The 19,157-nt window shown below is 39.5% G+C and overlaps 4 protein-coding genes across 4 annotated transcripts; 1 reads left to right on the top strand and 3 right to left on the bottom strand.

Moving 5' to 3' along the window:
- Positions 1 to 6,329: 6,329 nt before the first annotated feature.
- On the bottom strand, positions 6,330 to 7,208 carry SERLADRAFT_404614 (uncharacterized protein; the record flags this gene model as incomplete). The annotated part of the gene is made up of 5 exons (XM_007312274.1): positions 6,330 to 6,455; positions 6,540 to 6,623; positions 6,681 to 6,781; positions 6,835 to 6,968; positions 7,009 to 7,208. 5 exons carry the CDS (start codon positions 7,206 to 7,208, stop codon positions 6,330 to 6,332), a joined length of 645 nt encoding a protein of 214 aa, XP_007312336.1.
- A 4,052-nt stretch (positions 7,209 to 11,260) lies between these two features.
- SERLADRAFT_454791 (uncharacterized protein) lies at positions 11,261 to 12,393 on the bottom strand (the record flags this gene model as incomplete). Its single annotated transcript, XM_007312273.1, has 3 exons — positions 11,261 to 12,117; positions 12,167 to 12,275; positions 12,325 to 12,393. 3 exons carry the CDS (start codon positions 12,355 to 12,357, stop codon positions 11,447 to 11,449), a joined length of 813 nt encoding a protein of 270 aa, XP_007312335.1.
- Positions 12,394 to 12,795: 402 nt separating this feature from the next.
- On the top strand, positions 12,796 to 13,687 carry SERLADRAFT_454788 (uncharacterized protein; the record flags this gene model as incomplete). Its single annotated transcript, XM_007312272.1, has 3 exons — positions 12,796 to 13,098; positions 13,158 to 13,537; positions 13,592 to 13,687. 3 exons carry the CDS (start codon positions 13,054 to 13,056, stop codon positions 13,599 to 13,601), a joined length of 435 nt encoding a protein of 144 aa, XP_007312334.1.
- A 2,477-nt stretch (positions 13,688 to 16,164) lies between these two features.
- Positions 16,165 to 16,812, bottom strand: SERLADRAFT_432003 (uncharacterized protein; the record flags this gene model as incomplete). The annotated part of the gene is made up of 2 exons (XM_007312271.1): positions 16,165 to 16,689; positions 16,741 to 16,812. The coding sequence occupies 2 exons, from the start codon at positions 16,810 to 16,812 to the stop codon at positions 16,165 to 16,167; spliced, it is 597 nt and encodes a 198-aa protein (XP_007312333.1).
- Positions 16,813 to 19,157: the final 2,345 nt, after the last annotated feature.

The following is a 19,157-nucleotide window of genomic DNA, read 5'->3' as shown; positions in this document are numbered from 1 at the left end:
GTAGGCAAAATCTCAACCAAGGGGAGAAGTATCTATAATTCCCTCAAACTCTGGATTAATCTAATAAATTTGTTCAATAATAGAAAGAGGCCAAAAGTGTTTGGAGTCAAGTATATTATTATAGGCAAGGTACTATAAGTGCTCTTATAGCCTATAGCAGCCTACATAGCTCCTATAGCTGTGAAGGTCATAGTTATAATATAGTTCAAGGTGCTTAAAAGGGCTAATAAATCATACAGTATTAATTAATTATATAGCCTGTATTAGTGAGATAGTAGTTTGTATCTTTGATATTTATAAAATAAGAATAATGATTTATCCAAATATAAGTAGTGATAATGAGTAAAAAAATAATCTAAGTCCATAAAAGGTCAATATATAACACCTGTATGATATATTTTATAAGCTCTCATGGTGTAGTGGATAAATGTGATGTGTGGTGATAGGTTGCTCAGTCACCCAAAAGCTGACTAGCAGGTTGAGAGTTCAAATCCTATCTGTGTTAATTTTTTTCTATCAGCCACACAATGATTTCCAACATCTATAAGAGCATTTATAGAGCTATATGAGGCTCTATAGATGGCAGAGGTTCTATAACAGGTTTGACCACTATAACAGCTTTATGAGTACTTATAGTGCTATAGAGCTCTATATAGCTACCCCCATTTTTCCTGATGTATACAGTACCTCATGTATTTTAGTATATATACAGGAGCAATACATGGGGAAGGACTCAGCGAGTCCTCCTGTTGTCTACCAACAACTAACTTGGTCACACCTTGAGGGGAAATCCCTCCTTCTCCTTACTCTTTTGAGTGTTGTTTCCGTTATGCTCCAGTGCCCCAAGACTGTGTTTTGTTGGTGTTGTCACACCAATGTTCTTTGCGGCTACATCCTAAGATAAGAGGGAGAAATCCAAATAATAGTTTTGAATTTTATTACCATTTTATCTGGAGAAGAAAGGTGTGTTTACTTTGTCTTTATATAAATTTTTATCAGCATTTTTTTCAATGAAAAATTAATATTTTCCCCCTGCAATGTATGGTCATAGTATCTGCAATAGCAACTGCTATTTCTCTATCATATTAAATATAACATCAAGCAATTATAGAGTCCTCTAAAGCTGTAAAGTCAATCTCATCATCGGATTCAATGCTTTGATACTTTATATACACTTCAGTCACCCCCCCAAACATAAGCATTTAGCTTCACCTATTGGTGTAAATGTATAAAGCTAAAAACTTGTTTTTCCTGGTATTATCCCACTTCTGGGATAATACCACCCTTCTGGGATTTTCCCATGGTATCAGACCATTTGTTATGGTGGGATAATCCCAGACATTTATCACATGTCATATGTTATCAGGGGGGCTTGATTGCAAAAATAGTTCCTTTATAAATGACAACCAAGAAGGAATATATATGTTAATGGTGATGAATGCAGCCAATATCAATACATTATCAATAGTACTAATAGCCATAAAGCAGAGTATAATACTATCTGCCTTTGTTATTTATAACATAATACAAACCTCAAATGGTGTTTATTTTCAATTGAACCTCAATTTGTCTAGCTTCTAATGTGATATCATATGCTATAGATTGATGGAAGAAACTTTGACCAAAAATTGGTGTAACTAATTGTAACATATAGCAATTTACAAATTAACTTGATTTAATTCAGTTGATTAGGAGATAATTTAACGATATCTCTTTTCCTTAGCTGACTACATAACCTTTTTATTCCTACTTATCATATAATTTATTGTATATCACAAAGTAAATTTATCCACCCTGGATTTCAATCAATATTACTTAAAATGGCTTATAGTAAAAGGCATAAAACATATTTGACATTACCAATCATATATATATGCAAGATTACAATAGTTTTTATTCAGGCTCATCCTACTTTAAATAATGTAATACTCTTGCAATCAAGCAAAGATATGTCATGGATCCATTTAATATACTGATCAATATAATATCTTTTTGAATTATGCAGCTTCATCCAAACGTCTGAACAAAAAAATGCACAAAAATACCATACAATTGATTATAAATTTGTGTGAAAACAAAAATGGCTGAAAGGTGTGCCCTGCATGCTTATGCAATTTCATGTAACTTGGGATAAACCTACATGAGGGCTACTCTGAGTCACTGTCCCAGTTCAACCTTAGGTTCATCCAGATCCTACCATAACATAATAGTTGGTTTACAAGCTAAATGCTGCAACATATAAAAAATATAAACTGCTTGGAAATGACAATAATATTTTAAGCTGCTGGGAACTTACCTATGATTATATGTTACAAAAATAACCTTAGTGCATGTCATGCAGTCACCAGCAGCCTAAGCAAGTTATTAGATAATTATGTTCCTGTTGTAGGATCTCTCTATTTTATTCTCACTTAGGGTGATCTTGTCCCCTACTTGAATTTGTCTGTGATGTGGTGAGATGATCCTATGCAATTTAGAGATTTTTCTAAATCAGATTGGGCTGGAATGATCTGATATTGTTCTAAGATTTTCCCTGGCTGGTTTGGGATGATGCTTTACCCTTCAGATATTGGCCCATATCAAATTGTGATGATCCCATTCCATTTTATATTTGTCCATATTTAACTGAGATCATCCCTGTAACAACCAAAGCTTGTATACTCTGGCGCACGTTGAAGACAAGCAAGGATAGGTGAATGGAGGAGAGGATAATCTCCCTTAGGTAGGACCAAGTTTGTTATGGGTAAATAACAAGAGGACTTGCTGAGGAGTCTCCTTGATCTATTGGGGTATTTATACTACTACAGACTATATGTACATGTGTACTATATAGTTAATGAAGGCAGTGGCTGATGATATCATAGGGCACAGCCTGTGTGACCAGCTCCTCTGCATGAGAGACTTGTAGCTAAGAATAAAGAAAAGCAATGCAGCATGAGAAAGTGGAGTTTGAACAAAATGGAAAGTGCCGCATGGCACAGTGTGAGAAAACTATGAAAGAAAGTTACAGTGGAGAATGAAATTTAAAGGTCTGAAAATTGTGTATTGTAACAATCCTATCCTCCTTTGGTATTTTTTTATGTTAAACTTGAATTATGCTGTTTCTCACTGGGATTTTACCATATTGGATTGTGATTATCTTATTTCCTTCACATCTCCTTATCTAACTCTGTACCACCATCCACCTATTTCTAGGCATTCTTCCTATAGACCCTTAACTTTAGGCTTATCTTTTGTTATTACTGTTAGGATTCTTTTGGAAGATTCTCCCATTATTTAATAGCAGGCCTCATCTATCTTTGGATGTTTCTCCATATATTTTCCCATCTAGTCTTAAGACCTAGAGGTCTTACTGCTATTGGACCATTATTCCTTTACTTCTATCTCACCACTTTTACCTCTTTATTTATCATTGGCTAGTTAGATATCAGGCCATCTTCCTACTTAGGATTACATAGCCAGTACTACACTATATAAGCCTATCTGTAGCAGAGTAGAATGCCAACATAAATCTACACTATTCAAACTCCTAACCTCATCTGAACCTGCTGTTAGTTTTGGTGATTCTGCACCTTTGTGCTACCTATATATTTTCATTCCTTTCTCTATCTATTCTTCTATCATTCACTATTGATTGTGTTCTCTATTATTTTGCCTTTGTGGCTGCTTTGTTTACCTTTGTTTACAAAACTTCGGACAGTACTGCAGAGTCCAATGCTTCCTATTCTCTAGTTACTCACATTGGACTCTAGGTACTGTATACCTGTCATACTCTCTAATAATAAAGTTACTCACATTGGACTCTAGTTTCAGTCTCTGATTGCTCTCAGCAAGTGGCTAGACACTTCCTTCAAGTTTTGTTCTTAATACTTGCTTGAGTATTACTCACAAAATCTCAGCAGAAAACTCTCAAAGCTTCTCCACCAGAACCTTATTTGTTGAAGGACCAGAAGGAGAAGATTTTGTTACCATCTTCCTGAGAAGCACTGATTGTTGTTATAAACATAGGCTTCTCACAATGTCACGGAGGTTGGGAAATCTTGAGTATAACATCAAGCTGGGATCATCTTATTTCTTACTGGGATTTTCCCATATACATATAGGATTGGGATCATCTCATTCTCTTTTGGTATTTGCCCATGTCAAACTGGGATAATCCCACCCCCTTCTGGTATTTGTTCATGTGAGAAGTGGGTAACCCCATGTTATGTGTGGACATGTACAGACTTAACCAGAATGATGACACCCTATTTTATGGATTTGTTCACATTAGTGTGGAATAATCCTCAGTAAAAAAAATTAAAATTTGGGCAATGTTAATGGCCAGAATTAGTTTTGAAGGTAATTACTGAGTTGTACATATTTCCATAAAAATGATAATCCAAAAAGAATGATGTAGTTTACTATCATATGAGAGACAGAGAATGTTGGCAGAAATCTTGCTTGACATGAAAAAATATTTTCAGGATTCATTTCAATTTCTCAAGAATCTAAAAACAAAATACTTCTACAGCACTCAGATACTGTACTATACATGGTCAGCATATAGGCACTAGTCACCTTTTAGACTTTCAGCTAATAGCTCCCAGAAATGGCACAACTCAAGGTATTAAATACCTAAGTAGTGCCTAATAAATCCTCACACTCAAATCATCTGGTGTAGGAGTATCAAAATGGAGATCTTGTATATTATACTGTATATAGCAAGCACCCCCCTCTCCCCATAGACCTTCAGCCAGCAGCCCCCAGGAACCACTCTCAGAGAATGTACATCATAAGCTATTAAATACCTTGGTAATGCCACCAAAGTGATAATATTTATGTTTTTGCAAGAATATTTACACTAGATCTTGCATGTTCTGTGAGGAAAATCCTGACCTTGTACAAAGTAAAACATAGTAAAAAAAACATAAAGTTATATTGACTGTCCTTCTACAGATTATCACAGCATTTGTGTTATTTTTCCTAGTTTTTGCTTCAGTTAAGGGTATAATAAATCTTGTAAAAAAGCAGAAACTACATATAATATTTATCAGAAAGAATAACAGCATCTTTCTAGTATATGAATGCTGCAATTAATTATATCTAGAAATTTGATAATGCTCCATATGTAATAAAAAAAGAACACTTCTCCCAAATTTGCAGTAAGCTACAATGGGGAACTTGTTACTCATATATTTTGAAAAAGTCTTCATCATATTAGGCTACCATTATTCAGGTGGAAAATACTGGATATATCTTTACTAATTGGCCCAGCATTCTCATATATTAGCATTAGCACCAATCCCCCTGATATCATGTGACATGTAACAATTATTGGGTTTATCCCACTATGGTGCATGGTCTGATACCGTGGGAAAATCCCAGAAGGGTGGTATTATCCCACTTCTGGGATAATCCCATCCTTACTACAGCACTTGGGATGATACCAGGAAAAACAAGCTCTTAGCTTTATACATTTACACAGATATTTGAAGCTAAATGCTTATGTTTGGGGGTGACTGAAGTGTTTATATATTGGAGGTTGCATTGGTCCCTGTTAAAAGATCTATGTTAAAACAAAATTGAATATTCCTTGTGACAATGTACAAGATACTATTGTATAGGGAACTGTGCATATGCTCTATCTATCTTGGGCCCTTTTTTTGCAATTTTTCCAATCTAGCAAGGTACCTTGTAGTAGAGGGTTATTAGTATTCCCAAATATAATATTCAGTAATATATACAAACCTTGCACTATATACTTAGTCTGAAAAATTCAGAGTATATCTTACACCCATAGCAAACTCATGGAGGCAGTTTTCTACCTGAAGAAAAATATCAGCTTTCACATTTGTAATAGTAGTCAATAAAAAAGGAAATACCACAACTACCACTAAAGCAATACGAGGGGGAGGTATGTTTTTGAAGTCTTAAATATTATACACTCTTTTACCCTTCTTGTGAAACCATTGGACTTGAAGAATAAGCTTGATAATATTATAACTAAAAGGTTTTTGTTTGTCATATGTATGGGCCTGGAATGAAACATTTGTTATATATTTAGTGTGGTGATGATGAAACAATATACACACCTTGACATTCAGGTCATCACCTTTTCCATTGTTTAAAAGCCATTTTACCACATTACATATTTTTTTTGGAAGTTTATCTGTTGCAAGCCTATATTCTGAAAATCACCCCTTATCTGGGAAGAAGCTGACCAAACCTGTGGAGATTTATTAGTATCGTGAAACAATCAAAAATATAGAGATTTGGTGTATATAGTCTATGATTCTCCCTTTTAATAACTCATTCTCCACGTCCTCCAGCATCAAATGCTTGGCACTTCAAGTGGTGGAAAATTTTCCTACTTCTGTCAATGCAGTCCAGACCAGATTATCACACTCTTTGATATAGCTAGTAATACCCTCAAACATGAATGGCCTAATTTGGCTAATTTTGCTGAAGTAGGGCTAAAGCTAGGCATTGCAACCTGTATAATGATATGAAAAGACGTCAATGGGAATAATTTCTCCTTTCAAAAAATAAGATTTTACCTTTGAGTTTTTTGATGAAGTTGCAGAAGGGGTAATGCCATGATTTGTATTAAAAAGTGTCTCATTTAAATCTTGGCAAATTATCTGTAAAGTAATACAATATATTATCTGTGCATTTTAGTAGTGGAGGATGTTGCTTACTTCATTACCCATAGACCAATCTCTTGGCTCATATTCAGAATTGTAAATTTCATGCACAGGAGATTTACTAGGGGTAGGCATAGCAGAAGGAGTATACTTATCTGTGGTTATATTAAGGTTAGCATGCTATACCAGAGTAATTGATTTGACATACCATTTGGCTTTATTGAACTCATTAACTCTTCTTTCTTATTGTCAAGTTCTTCACGGATCTCATCTTTAGCTATCCTCCTTGCCTTTTTACAAATGGGTTCTTCATCCTCAATCCTCTTCTTCATCACCTTCAGTCTACGCAAAATTTTCTTCAGAAAATTGTGGTGCTGGACACTTCAAGTTGGCCTGGGATTGGGGGTCAAATGTGGTGACAATGGTGAAAAGAGTGGTGGAAGAGTCATACAAAATGAGAGCCGCAGCATGAGCTGACATATCAGTCTGACTCTCAATGTCAGATAATGGGGTTAGAAAATGCCCCTCAGCATGGTCAGTGCCAAGAAGAGCTTGACCATACTGTCCACTGGGAATAGACATATTTTCCAGCAATCATATTGATGTGGAAGTAGATGAAATGTCTTATATATTACATTCAGAAAAATAATAAAAAGAAACAAGGAAATATACTTGCTGAAATCTGATTACACTAAAAAAGTGGTCAGTTGCCTCCAGATTTGTGCAATCAATGTCTGTTGGTAGTCAATAATGTGAAATAAGGGCTTGAGAGAATATACTTGCCATCATGATGGGCAAAAGTTGGTGCAGCCTAGCAATCATTGTTCAAACCTCTTTTTGGATGGCTTTGGAGGAGGAAGGTCTATGCATATTGCCCCAAAGTAACCCGCTCTCAAACATGTGTGCTCAAAAAAAACCATTTATAATAAGGCTGTGAATGAGTCAGATTTGAGACTTACCTTCCGCATTTTGCAACTAATTGAGTGTAGTTAATCATTAGCAAAAAATTAAGAGAGACATCTTTCTCTGTTACATGATGACATCTTGCCACAATTGATGTCAATGACTCATCAGTGTAGTGGCTGGGGGTCCTTGTGATGAGTGAAGTAACAGATTCTACCCACTCATCTTTTCAAAATGCTGGTGAAGTAGAATGGGTGGCAGCAAGTCCAGTAATAAACAAGTTGATGCTTGAGCTGTTCCTAGTAGCTGAAGCACCCCTTGCCTCTCACTTCTGTGCGGAAGAGGAAGTGGCAGGTGCCACTCCACCTCTGGGACAAGGACAGTGTGGGCGGTGTGGACAATGTGGATAGGGGGCCTGAGCAGCCCAGATATCTTCTTCTACGTCTTCTATGTTTTGGATACCTTGATTGATAGAATTGTCAAGATGTCCGAGATGGTTGTTTGACATGCCTAGTGAGTTGCATTGGATTGAGATCCACCAGTGGCCTGGTCATCATGAATGTCATTGACATCTGCATTGGTATGGACATTATCTTGTTTGTGGAGCATAGGGTTGGAGATGTGTCTTGTAAGTTTGCCTATCATAACAGAAAGATCAGTAGGACTCAGTGAAGAGAGAACTTGCCCAAGTTGAGCATGAAAATCTGCCAATCCAACTGATAAGGTTTGACTGTCCATTATATTGAGGAGTGGTATCACCTGCTGTGCGGTCAATATAAATTAATGCATTCTGAGGTTGATCTTCAAATGGTGGGAAAATGGACTGTGGACACACCTGGTTCCCACAGCAAATTCAGAGCAGACTCAATGGGAGCCAACTCAGCAGAGTGGCACATATTAGTGTGGGAATCAGGTGTGCTGAGTGTGTCATATCCATACCAGAAGACAGAACTCCGGCATCTCCAAGTCTGAAGCTCCCAAACCATCGGCATACTTGGGATTATGTTCCTCATGGTCTGCCAGTTGGCATAACTCTATACCCCAATTCCACATGGTACTCCAGTTGTCCGCTCCAATACTCATGCACCAGACTTCTAGTCCGCCATACACTTCCCCTCGCACATTCTAATATTCCTTATGGACTCTGTAGTTTAGACCTTACAATACACTCCTTGCACATATGTTCCCCTCTTGCTAAATAATTGTCCGCATGGAACTCCATACCTACATTACGAGTTGAGTGAGAAAATGAGGATGCCAAAGACCTCACTCTGGCTCAAGGAATTACCTTGCTTGCCTGATTATCCAGATGTACCCCCAACGGTGTTTCCGCACGCACCAAGATCAGAGAGCTGGATACTTTCAATGGCTCTAATCCCCGGAAACTCCACTCCTTCATTGTGCAGTGCCAGCTGAACTTCAACGACCGTCCGGGTGCATTCTGAACTGACCAATGACTGCTCCAAGTTTCTCTCCAAACTCCGCTCCAATTTTGGGCCTCACAACCCCAATGGAGTTGCAGAGTTGCAGATTAAGCACCTCCAGATGCACAAAAATTGATGTCTGAACAAGTATTTGGTGGAATCAAATTGTCTTGCCTCCCAAATCCAAGGATGGGGCAAAGGTGCACTCTGACATTATTTCTGCAAAGGACTTCCTGCAAGGATCCAAGACAAAATCTCCCGCATTGGAAAAACAGACTCCCTCATGGAGTTACAGACCCTTGCTCAAACTATTGACTCTTGTTATTGGGAACAGTGCAGTGAAGTCAGCATGGAAACTACCACCCAGACCAAATCCTCATTGAGCACCAACACCATGTCTTCCTCCAAGCAGTCCTCTTCCATGTTTACTGCAGAGTCCGCAACCTGTGGAAACTCCACTTCCCATTTGCACTCCCACCACTCACACACTCCGAAGTCTCTGGACTTGACCAATAAGTTGGGAAAGGACGGGAAACTCACTCTGGAAGAGTGCAAGCGCTGTTTCAACAACAATCTCTGTCTATTCTGTGGTCAATCCGGGCATAACGTAAAGTCCTGCCCCAAGTCCACCTCCAGCGCCGCAAAAGCTTGCACTGCTGCAGCAGTTCCAGAAAGCAAACTGGACACTGACAAGGCAAAAAAATAGTCAGCAGTCCTCTGCGCTCCGCATGGGTTGTAACAACCAAGAGTTTGTATACTCTGGCGCACAACTCAGACAGGCTACAGTTGAAGTGATTGAGAGTGGTTACCCCTTATGATAGGACCGAGTTAGTTGTGGGTAAACAACAGGAGGACTTGCTGAGGAGTCTCCTTGATCTATTGGGGTATATATACTACTACATTTCATTTGTACATGTGTACTGTACAGTTGATGGAGGCAGTGGCTGATGATGTCATGGGGCACAGCCCATATGACCAGCTCCACTGTGTGATGTACTATGAAGGCAGTGGCTGATGATGTCATAGGGTACAGCCCGTGTGACCAGCTCCACTGCATGAGAAACTTGTATCTAAAAATAAAAAAGGCAGGGCAGCGCAAGAAGTGGAGTTTAAACAATAATGGAAAGTGCCGCATGGCATAGGGTGTGAAAACTACAAAAGAAATTTGAAGAGGAGAATGAAATTTAAAGGTCCAAAAATTGTGTTATCATAACACTACCTCCGGTACTTGGTCTTGCCTGGAAGTCAAGCCTTAGAAAGGGGGTAGTGGTTACAATACACAATTTTCAGACCTTTAAATTTTATTCCCCTCTTTAACTTTCTTTTGTAGTTTTCACACCCTATGCCATGTGGCACTTTCCATTATTGTTTAAACTCCACTTCTTGCGCTGCCCTGCCTTTTTTATTTTTAGATACAAGTTTCTCACGCAGTGGAGCTGGTCACACGGGCTGTACCCTATGACATCATCAGCCACTGCCTTCATAGTACATCACACAGTGGAGCTGGTCATATGGGCTGTGCCCCATGACATCATCAGCCACTGCCTCCATCAACTGTACAGTACACATGTACAAATGAAATGTAGTAGTATATATACCCCAATAGATCAAGGAGACTCCTCAGCAAGTCCTCCTGTTGTTTACCCACAACTAACTCGGTCCTATCATAAGGGGTAACCACTCTCAATCACTTCAACTGTAGCCTGTCTGAGTTGTGCGCCAGAGTATCAAAACTTTGGTTGTAACATTGGGACTCACTCTTACTACTCTCTCACACTTTGTGCAAACCTGGTCCCTAGGGTCCCACTTCAGTAGTAATAGAGAAGGCACCAGTGCATTACATGAGCGGCACATTCAGCTTGAACTCAGCTCAAACAGCTACTATAGAGAAAAAAATGTTATGTACATGATCCCTACTATTGTACATATCACAACTAGTACAATTTATGTAGCGCCTGGGACCTGTATATGACTCTGAATATCCCATATCTTTTTGCCCATGTTTTGGTCAGTGTGTCTGCAATTCGTAGCGGCATTTCAGTTGGAGTGGCTGACAGTTTTGCTATCTCAATGGCTCAGCATCTGTTTGGGATCAAAAAAAACTTTGAAACTAGTGTTGTTCATCATATGAGAGCTTTACTATCAACTCTACCAATTCACACAAAGGCTAAGTGGTGAGTTACACTGGCTGAAGCAATAGCTAGCCTTCACTGTGATGCTCAGCTATATTCAATCGGAGCAGTTGAGATTAAAATCAAGGGGGTTCACGACAAATGGTCTTACTTTGGTGCAGACCTTATTTATAAGATATTGACTCATCATATATTGAATTAAGTAAGCAAGGGAGAATACAGACTTATATAGAACGACTTTTCACTGGGCTTGATCAGCTTGGACGGATTTTTCTGACATTTGTGGGACAAAACCAACATACTAGCCGTGCAATTAACATCAACACAAGTCTTCCCCGTTGTGCCTTGCTCTAATATACCACTAAAACTTTAATATCCGCTCAATAGTGCACAGTGCCGCTGTATCCAATACCACTCGACGCCATTTGACAAGATCATACACCTTGAGATCCTGTACAATCTTGAAGTCAATACCAGGGATGTTGTGACCCGCAACTCTCAGATTCGCTGGCACTTCCGTTTGTCCAGTGACAAACAATGTAGCTGTGTCCCATCCTAGCTTTTGCAGCCTACTCTTCAATACCACTGTCTTCCTGCTGAACCACGTCAGACTGCTTACTACGCCTAATCTCTGCTCCCTAACTTTCAGTGTCAGCGCCACTCTCATTCCCATTCGAATGACCTTGGCGTTTAAACGTGTGCTAAAATCTCGCTGCTTGGGCCCAAATGCAACGCCTCCCCCACGAAGGATAGGACTGCGACTGTCTCCAAGACGAGCTCGGCCCGATCCTTTCTGCGGACGAATTTTGTGGTTCGACCCACGTACTTCTCCTCTAGCTCTAGTGGAAGCTAGGCCCTGTCGCAAAGAATCGAGATGGTGAACGACACAAAGATGGAGTATGTCTCGTCGTAGGGGATGGTTGAATATGGAGGAGTCCAAAGTGACGACACGTTTATTAATAGGGAGCTGGTCTTTCTTCTCTTGAAAAAGATTAGACATGGTCAAGTTAACAAGACTTGCCGAATCGACAGCTAACCAACAATGAGATGCAGTATATAATGAACGTGAAGATGAATCTACCTTTGCAAATCGAAGAACCTTCAGGAAATGCGTGGATGGAGTGGCCAACGTCGACTTCAATGGTATTGGCGGGCGCTGTGCCAATGTAGCGAATGTTAGGGAGGGGCAGCTAATGGAACCCGTTAGTGATTAAGAATACAATACATAGTCAATATTACCTTTCCCTGTTTGAAACGGAAAAATGCAAGCATGATAAATCACCACCTCAAAGAGGATGAAAACGAAGCAAAAGACGTGGCAAGCAAATTGTAACGGTCACTGAGCGTCACACGAGTGGAAATGGAAAGATGAGACATCTCGAGCACACCAGGGATCACAGTTTTAAGTCTGCTATTCCTGAGAACACTGGGCTCCCTGGGACGAGTCAGAGGGCCCTTATATACACGAATCGGTGTCGGAGTCTAAGGAAATCTAAATAAACTAATGAGCGACAGTAGTTCTACGAGCAATAAAAGAGTGTTAGAATTATGGTAAACGAACGAAAAAGGAAATGTGACAGTAACAAGTAACGAAGTAACACGTATCCGTTACACAAATGCGTGGGAAATATTAGGTCATCATCGACGTTCCTCAACCGTAGCTCACGACGACTAACTGTTGTTCATTCACGTATCCATACTTCCTGGAAAGGGCGATCAGAGTTGTGAGTTTAAGCTTCATCACATTCAAGCTTATAGCGATCTTTCTTGGTGCGAAAAGTGGGTATTCACACCTTAAATACAATGGATGGAATGGATGTTGAGGTTACAACATGGATGACCTTGGGTTGATGTTATATTGATTGATATCGTTGGTTTCGAAACACATCTTGCCGTGGTACTAAGCCAATCTTCTTTTCTAGTAGACTTGTACCAGCAGTTATAGCTTCAACCTTGTTTCACGTATCGATGAATTCATCCATAAAGGCGGTCCAAACTTTCGGGAAAAAAAAGGTGAGACGTCTTCTATACCGTGTTAACTTAGTATATCGCTAAACTCCAATGATGTAAAGTCTGCTACTGCTGTAGCACACGCTAAAGAGGGTCGGGGGCTTATTCATGTCAACGGTTCACCAGTCAATCTCATCCAACCTGAAATTCTCCGATTCAAAGTCTACGAGCCAATGCTCATAGCAGGAGAAAGTTCTTTTTCACCACTCGATATTCGTGTACGTGTCAGTGGGGGGGGACACACCTCGCAAATATATGCTATCCGTCAGGCAATAGCTAAAGGGCTCATTGCGTACTACGCGAAATACATTGATGCATACAGTGCCATAGAATTAAAGAAAAAGATGGTGGCCTACGACCGTACTTTACTGATTGCAGACCCGAGGCGCATGGAGCCTAAGAAGTTTGGCGGAGCTGGGGCGCGTGCTCGAAGACAAAAGAGGTTCGTGATCTGTTGATGGCAATGAATCCATTATAATGACATCTCATTTCACAGTTACCGCTGAGCTCCTTATATATGTCAGATATATTCGTGTCTCAGCGCCTTGTACTTATCCCGTGACAAATTCAACAATATTATGTGCCCGGTGAGATCTTTGAGAACTGGTAGTTCAAAATTTCCCAACTCGAATAGATATGGTCTTTGGTACTCGATAACGCGGTATATTGACAGTTTAATGATGTAGTGATAAAATTGGTGTTCTGTGTTGAAGTAAGAAAGTAAATTTTATATACGGGTTTGGGCGAAATCCCGAAGGATCCCGCCATATTCCTGGACCCATAGGTTCCAGGTTTCCAACGCACAAACGATGCGTTTGCTAAAGACGTTTTTACGTTTATACTTCCATTCCTTTCTTGCACCTTAGGCTCATTCTGCCTATTGTCACATGGTTACCTTGATACTACCCACTCCCGCATCCCCATAGTATTAACAGTTTGTGTAGTCTTAACTGATGGCCTGGAGTGTGATCTAGGTCTAGGTCTGCCCGAAGGGCAATGGTCATGTAATGGCTTTATATAGAACAAACTCTGAAATCATAATCATTATGACAACAAGGAATTAAGCTCGTCCCCCACCTGCTCGGCTAGCTTGTGTTACGATAACACAATTTTTGGACCTTAAAATTACATTCTCCTCTTCAACTTTCCTTTGTAGTTTTCACACCCTGTGCCATGCGGCACTTTCCATTATTGTTCAAACTCCACTTCTCGTGTTGCCCTGCCTTTTCCATTTACAGATACAAGTTTCTCACGTAGTGGAGCTGGTCACACGGGCTGTGCCCCATGACATCATCAGCCACTGCCTCCATCACCTGTACAGTACACATGTACAAACAAACTGTAGTAGTATATATACCCCAATAGATCAAGGAAACTCCTCAGCAAGTCCTCCTGTTGTTTACCCACAACTAACTTGGTCCTATCCCAAGGGTAACCACTCCCCTCACTACCTTTACAGTGTTGTCTGAGTTGTGTGCCAGAGTATACAAACTCTTGGTTGTAACAGCTTGTGCTTATCATATTTGTCAATATGAATCTTCAAGCAGGTTGGGATCACTCAATGCTGTTTTGTGAGGAAGCCAAATTCCTCACCATAGATGAGGTGGGAACTTTGTTATAGGGATTTGGAAGTCAAAAAAAGGTGAGAAACTTAGTATACAAAAAGCATTTTTGGAACCTGTAGACCACATTGTTAATAGACATTTTATCAAATATTTTGAGTTGGCATTGTGGTTGCTCTCACCACCATTTTCTGGTGAAGTTCACAAAAACCCAAAAGTTTTCTATACATAATATGTTCTACTACTTACAAAATTGCTTTTTTGTATACTAACTTGGGGATGTATTTTTTATGGCTTTCAAGTCCCTACAAAGAAGTCCCCACCCCATCTTTGGTGAGAATTTTTGCGTTCTCACAAAATGGAGATGAGTGGTCTTAGCCATTCACTGCACTTGCTCAAAGGCAATTTTGGCTAATAACCGAAATTAAGCCCAGTGATCTGGCTGGGGACAAACCTAACAAGGAATATTATATAGTAAAAGGTCATGTAATGGACAGATGATCAGCCAATTACCATCATTTTGTGACGTGAGTTCCCAATTCCAATCAAACTGCCAAATTTCTATCAGTACATAGATATGTTTCTCAATCATGAATGGGTCAGTAATTACTATCATCTTGTTGCTTCCTCATAACTCCATGTATACTTTACTGTATATGAGTGCACTTGTCAATACCCCAATTGTGACAGTTCACAAATTTTTAACCTTCAAATTTCATTCTCCTACTTAACCTTCTTTTCTCACTTTAGACACAGGCCACAAGGCACTTTCCTCTTTATTTATTCTCTGCTTTAAACTTCTACTTCTCATGCTGCACAGTGTCTGTTGTATTTTAGTTACAACTCTCTCATGGGGTGGAGCTGGTCACAAGGGCTGCACCTTATGACATCATTAGCCACCACATTTATCAACTGTATAATACACATGTACAAATACCCTGTAGTAGTATATACACCCCAATAGATCAAAGAAATGCCTCAGCAAGTTCTCCTGTTGAATACCATCAACTAACTCGGTCTTAAACCTAAGGGAGTTTATCCACTCTCTCATTCATCCCTCACTGCTTGTTCTCACTGTGCACCAGAGTATAAAAACTTTGGTTGTAACACAGGAAGGGAAAATACTAGTATTTTAGTATTTATAACCTGTTTATTGGAGTTTTCAAGCCATACACATTATGATCTTAGTGAGAACATACTGTAACACTGTAAGCCAGTCTGACTACCTTGAAGACTAAGTGTTTGTGAATGTATGTCATAGATAAAGGCCCAAATGAGGTTGCCAAACTATAATGATTTGCTCAAACCGGATGTTTTGGGCAGAATCCACTGAAAGCTCCAGTGAGGCTGGTTTTGCGCCTTCCCAAATATTTGGCTTGAGGCTACCATACTATGTGTTCTTGAAAATATCCTTAAAATTACCTTAATGCGTACTTGTGCTTAACACCAATGTGTCCTGGAATAGTAAATTTTCAGACAATCACATTATTCCTCACCCTTAATAGGCTCAAGGCAGGCTATTCACCACCAAAATTTTCTTGGTAGATGAAGAATGTAAGGCAGAATCAACTTTAGCACAACAACAACAATTAATCTCTTCAGCAAGGAAAGCATACCTGAGCTGGGTTTTATCTAAGCTGCCCAGAAGCAGTAGAGATGAAGTGAAGTGGGCATATTCATCAGGAAGCACCCTAATTATGGCCATGCATGTCAGTTCATTGTCCAATTTGGCTAATGTGAAGCCAGTAGGACAAAGATTTTGAATCTGATGCATGCCTTCATCAATCCTAGTCATAAGAGACTGCAGGGATTCGTCCCCCTTCTTTCTGATAGAGAACAAATTGTCATAGGCATTGAATCTTGTCCCAGACATGTGCACAGTAGCCAATTTCTCCCAGATCTTGACAGGATCATCAATGATGCCATCAAGGTGGATACACTGCTCTTTGGTGACATTGAGGTATAATGCACCAGCAGCCTTTTCAGCTCTCAACTCCCATTTCTCTTGTGCTTCAGCATCAGTCACAGGGCACTTTTCAGCGCCAGAGATGGGCCTCCACAATCACTTGGTCATCAACCAAACTTGCATTTCACCACTCCACTGGGGGTAGTTAGTGCCAGACAAGGGATTGAACCTGGGATCAGAGTCAGACATGATGGGTGTTGTATAAGACAATAGAGCAAAGATAAATGATGTAGAAGATGGCTATAGGTGATAGAACAGTGAGTGGTAAAGACAATGGGCAACAGTAGGAGGTGAACAGATAAGATGGTGAGGCAATGGAGAAGAGATATGGAGAGGGTCTAAAAGCACAAGGATAGATCTAAATAGAGTCCAAAAAGTGTCTAAAAAGTGATTCAGGAGGGTGTTAAGGTTTTTTTAGTGCTGCAACAGGGTTACACCTGTGTTCCACTTCCAATACTACACTTATATCAACAGAGAAATTGCCTCGAGACAGTGTTGGTTAATAGGGCTTGTATATGAGTCAACAAAGTGACTTAAGCTCCCCAAACACCACAGACTGAGAGAGGCTCTAGGCAAGAGCAAAATGAGGCAATGCAGGCAAGCTTCACAGCGTATAGGCTTGTTCTATCTGATAATGGACAGAGCAGAGAAGATTGGAGCTTTATGCACACACCAGATATGCCAAAAAGCGAAAAATAGGGCAAAAAGTCGAAATTGAAGCAGAGACAGATAGGATAGATGGATTGAAACCAAATCAGAGGTATGGTCACCAAAACTATGTAGAAACAGATGGCTAGAGCACAGGGCTCATAACCTATTAAGAACAAAACTTAAAAAAAGTGCCTAGCCACTTGCTGAGAGCAATCAGGGACTGGAAAAAACTAACACTTATAGCTCTAATAGCCTATATATGTAGCTCCTATAGCTTAAAATACTTGACAAGGTTGTTAAATCATGTGGCTTGCATTAGTCCCTGGGGGAAAAATCCTATGTTTTACAATAAAATATCTGAAAAACACTCAAAAAAAAGAGACATTGTTTTTTAGCATGTTTTTGTAAATAACATTCAAGATTTTTGGTTCAATACTTTTTCAATCCTTCCTTAAGGTACATTGGTAATCAGTATTGCATCTACAATGAGTGGAAAAATGTTTTGTCACAATACATCTTGGATGTTTTCCCTAATATTTCAAAAGCAAATATTGAAAAATAATGAGCAAAACATCTCCAATATTATGTAGAAAAACAGGCTAAGAAATAAAGTCTCTGTTTTCAAGTATTTTTTAAATGCTTTTATAGAAAACATGGGATTTTGCCCCTAGTGAGTGAGATAGTGGCTTGTACCATTGATATTTATAGCAATTTTTATCTAAGTATAAGTTATGGCAATGTGGAAAAAAATGACAAGTTCATAGAAGGTTAATATATTACACATATATAGAATATTTTGCAATTTGTGCAATAAGTACCAGCAATGTTATGGTAAGAGCAGCTACTCTGGTAGTGTCTCTCATTGTTGTGTGTGCAAAGAGCGCAAAAATCAATTCCTATGGTGGAGTCCTGAGATACACTGGAAAACAGGGGTTGTTACATTATCATATTGCCCTCAGGAGTGTAATGACTTGGGTACACCGAGTCACGTCCGTCAAACTGGGACTGAGGAAAGGATAAACACTGATTATGTTTATGCCAAACTCAAATCTTTAGATAAAGTTGACAATGATAATGACAAACTGGAACACAAGGAAGAGATTAAGAGGCTGGTGCCTCCAGAGTACCATAACTTCTGGAAAGTCTTTTCAAGGCACAAATTGGAGCGCTACCCAGAGACTAAGCCTTGGAACCATGCTATACATTTGAAGGACACGTTCAGGCCTAGAAATGGATGTTACAATAACACAATTTTCGGACTTTCCCTTTACTTTTATTCTCCGCTTTAACCTTGTACTATAGCTTTCACACAGGGTGTCATTATTAAGAACAAAGCTTGAAGGAAGTGTCTAGCCACTTGCTGAGAGCTATCAGGGACTGGAACTAGAGTCCAATGTGAGTAACTAGAGAATAGGAAGCATTGGACTCTGCAGTACTGTCCGAAGTTTTGTAAACAAAGGTAAACAAAGCAGCCATACAGGCGAAATAATAGAGAACACGATCAATAGTGAATGATAGAAGAATAGATAGAGAAAGGAATGAAGATATATAGGTAGCACAAAGGTGCAGAATCACCAAAACTAACAGTCATTACTATTATATATAAAAGAAAGGTGTCTGACATCTGGAGATTGTCAATATTGAGGTCTAACATCTTACAACTATCTTTGTTCCAGCTCAGGTCCTTGTCTTCTTTGTTGCTTTTCTTGGTACTCTTTTTGGCGGGGGAGGACGGGCCAGCTGCACCGCTGGCTCTGCACTTTCCTTTTCCTTTTTTCAGTTTGGTACCTTTGTCAGCCTGGGGCTAATTGGTGCTTGAACCCTTCTGGAAGTCATTGTTGCTAGGTAGTGAGTCAGCTAGCATGACAGATGTTACACCACAC

The sequence above is a fragment of the Serpula lacrymans genome (genome assembly GCF_000218685.1).
Source record: "Serpula lacrymans var. lacrymans S7.9 unplaced genomic scaffold SERLAscaffold_1, whole genome shotgun sequence".
NCBI classification, from domain to species: Eukaryota; Fungi; Basidiomycota; class Agaricomycetes; order Boletales; family Serpulaceae; genus Serpula; species Serpula lacrymans.
The sequence above is the reverse complement of the archived record's forward strand: the minus strand, read 5'-3'. Positions and strand labels throughout refer to the sequence as shown.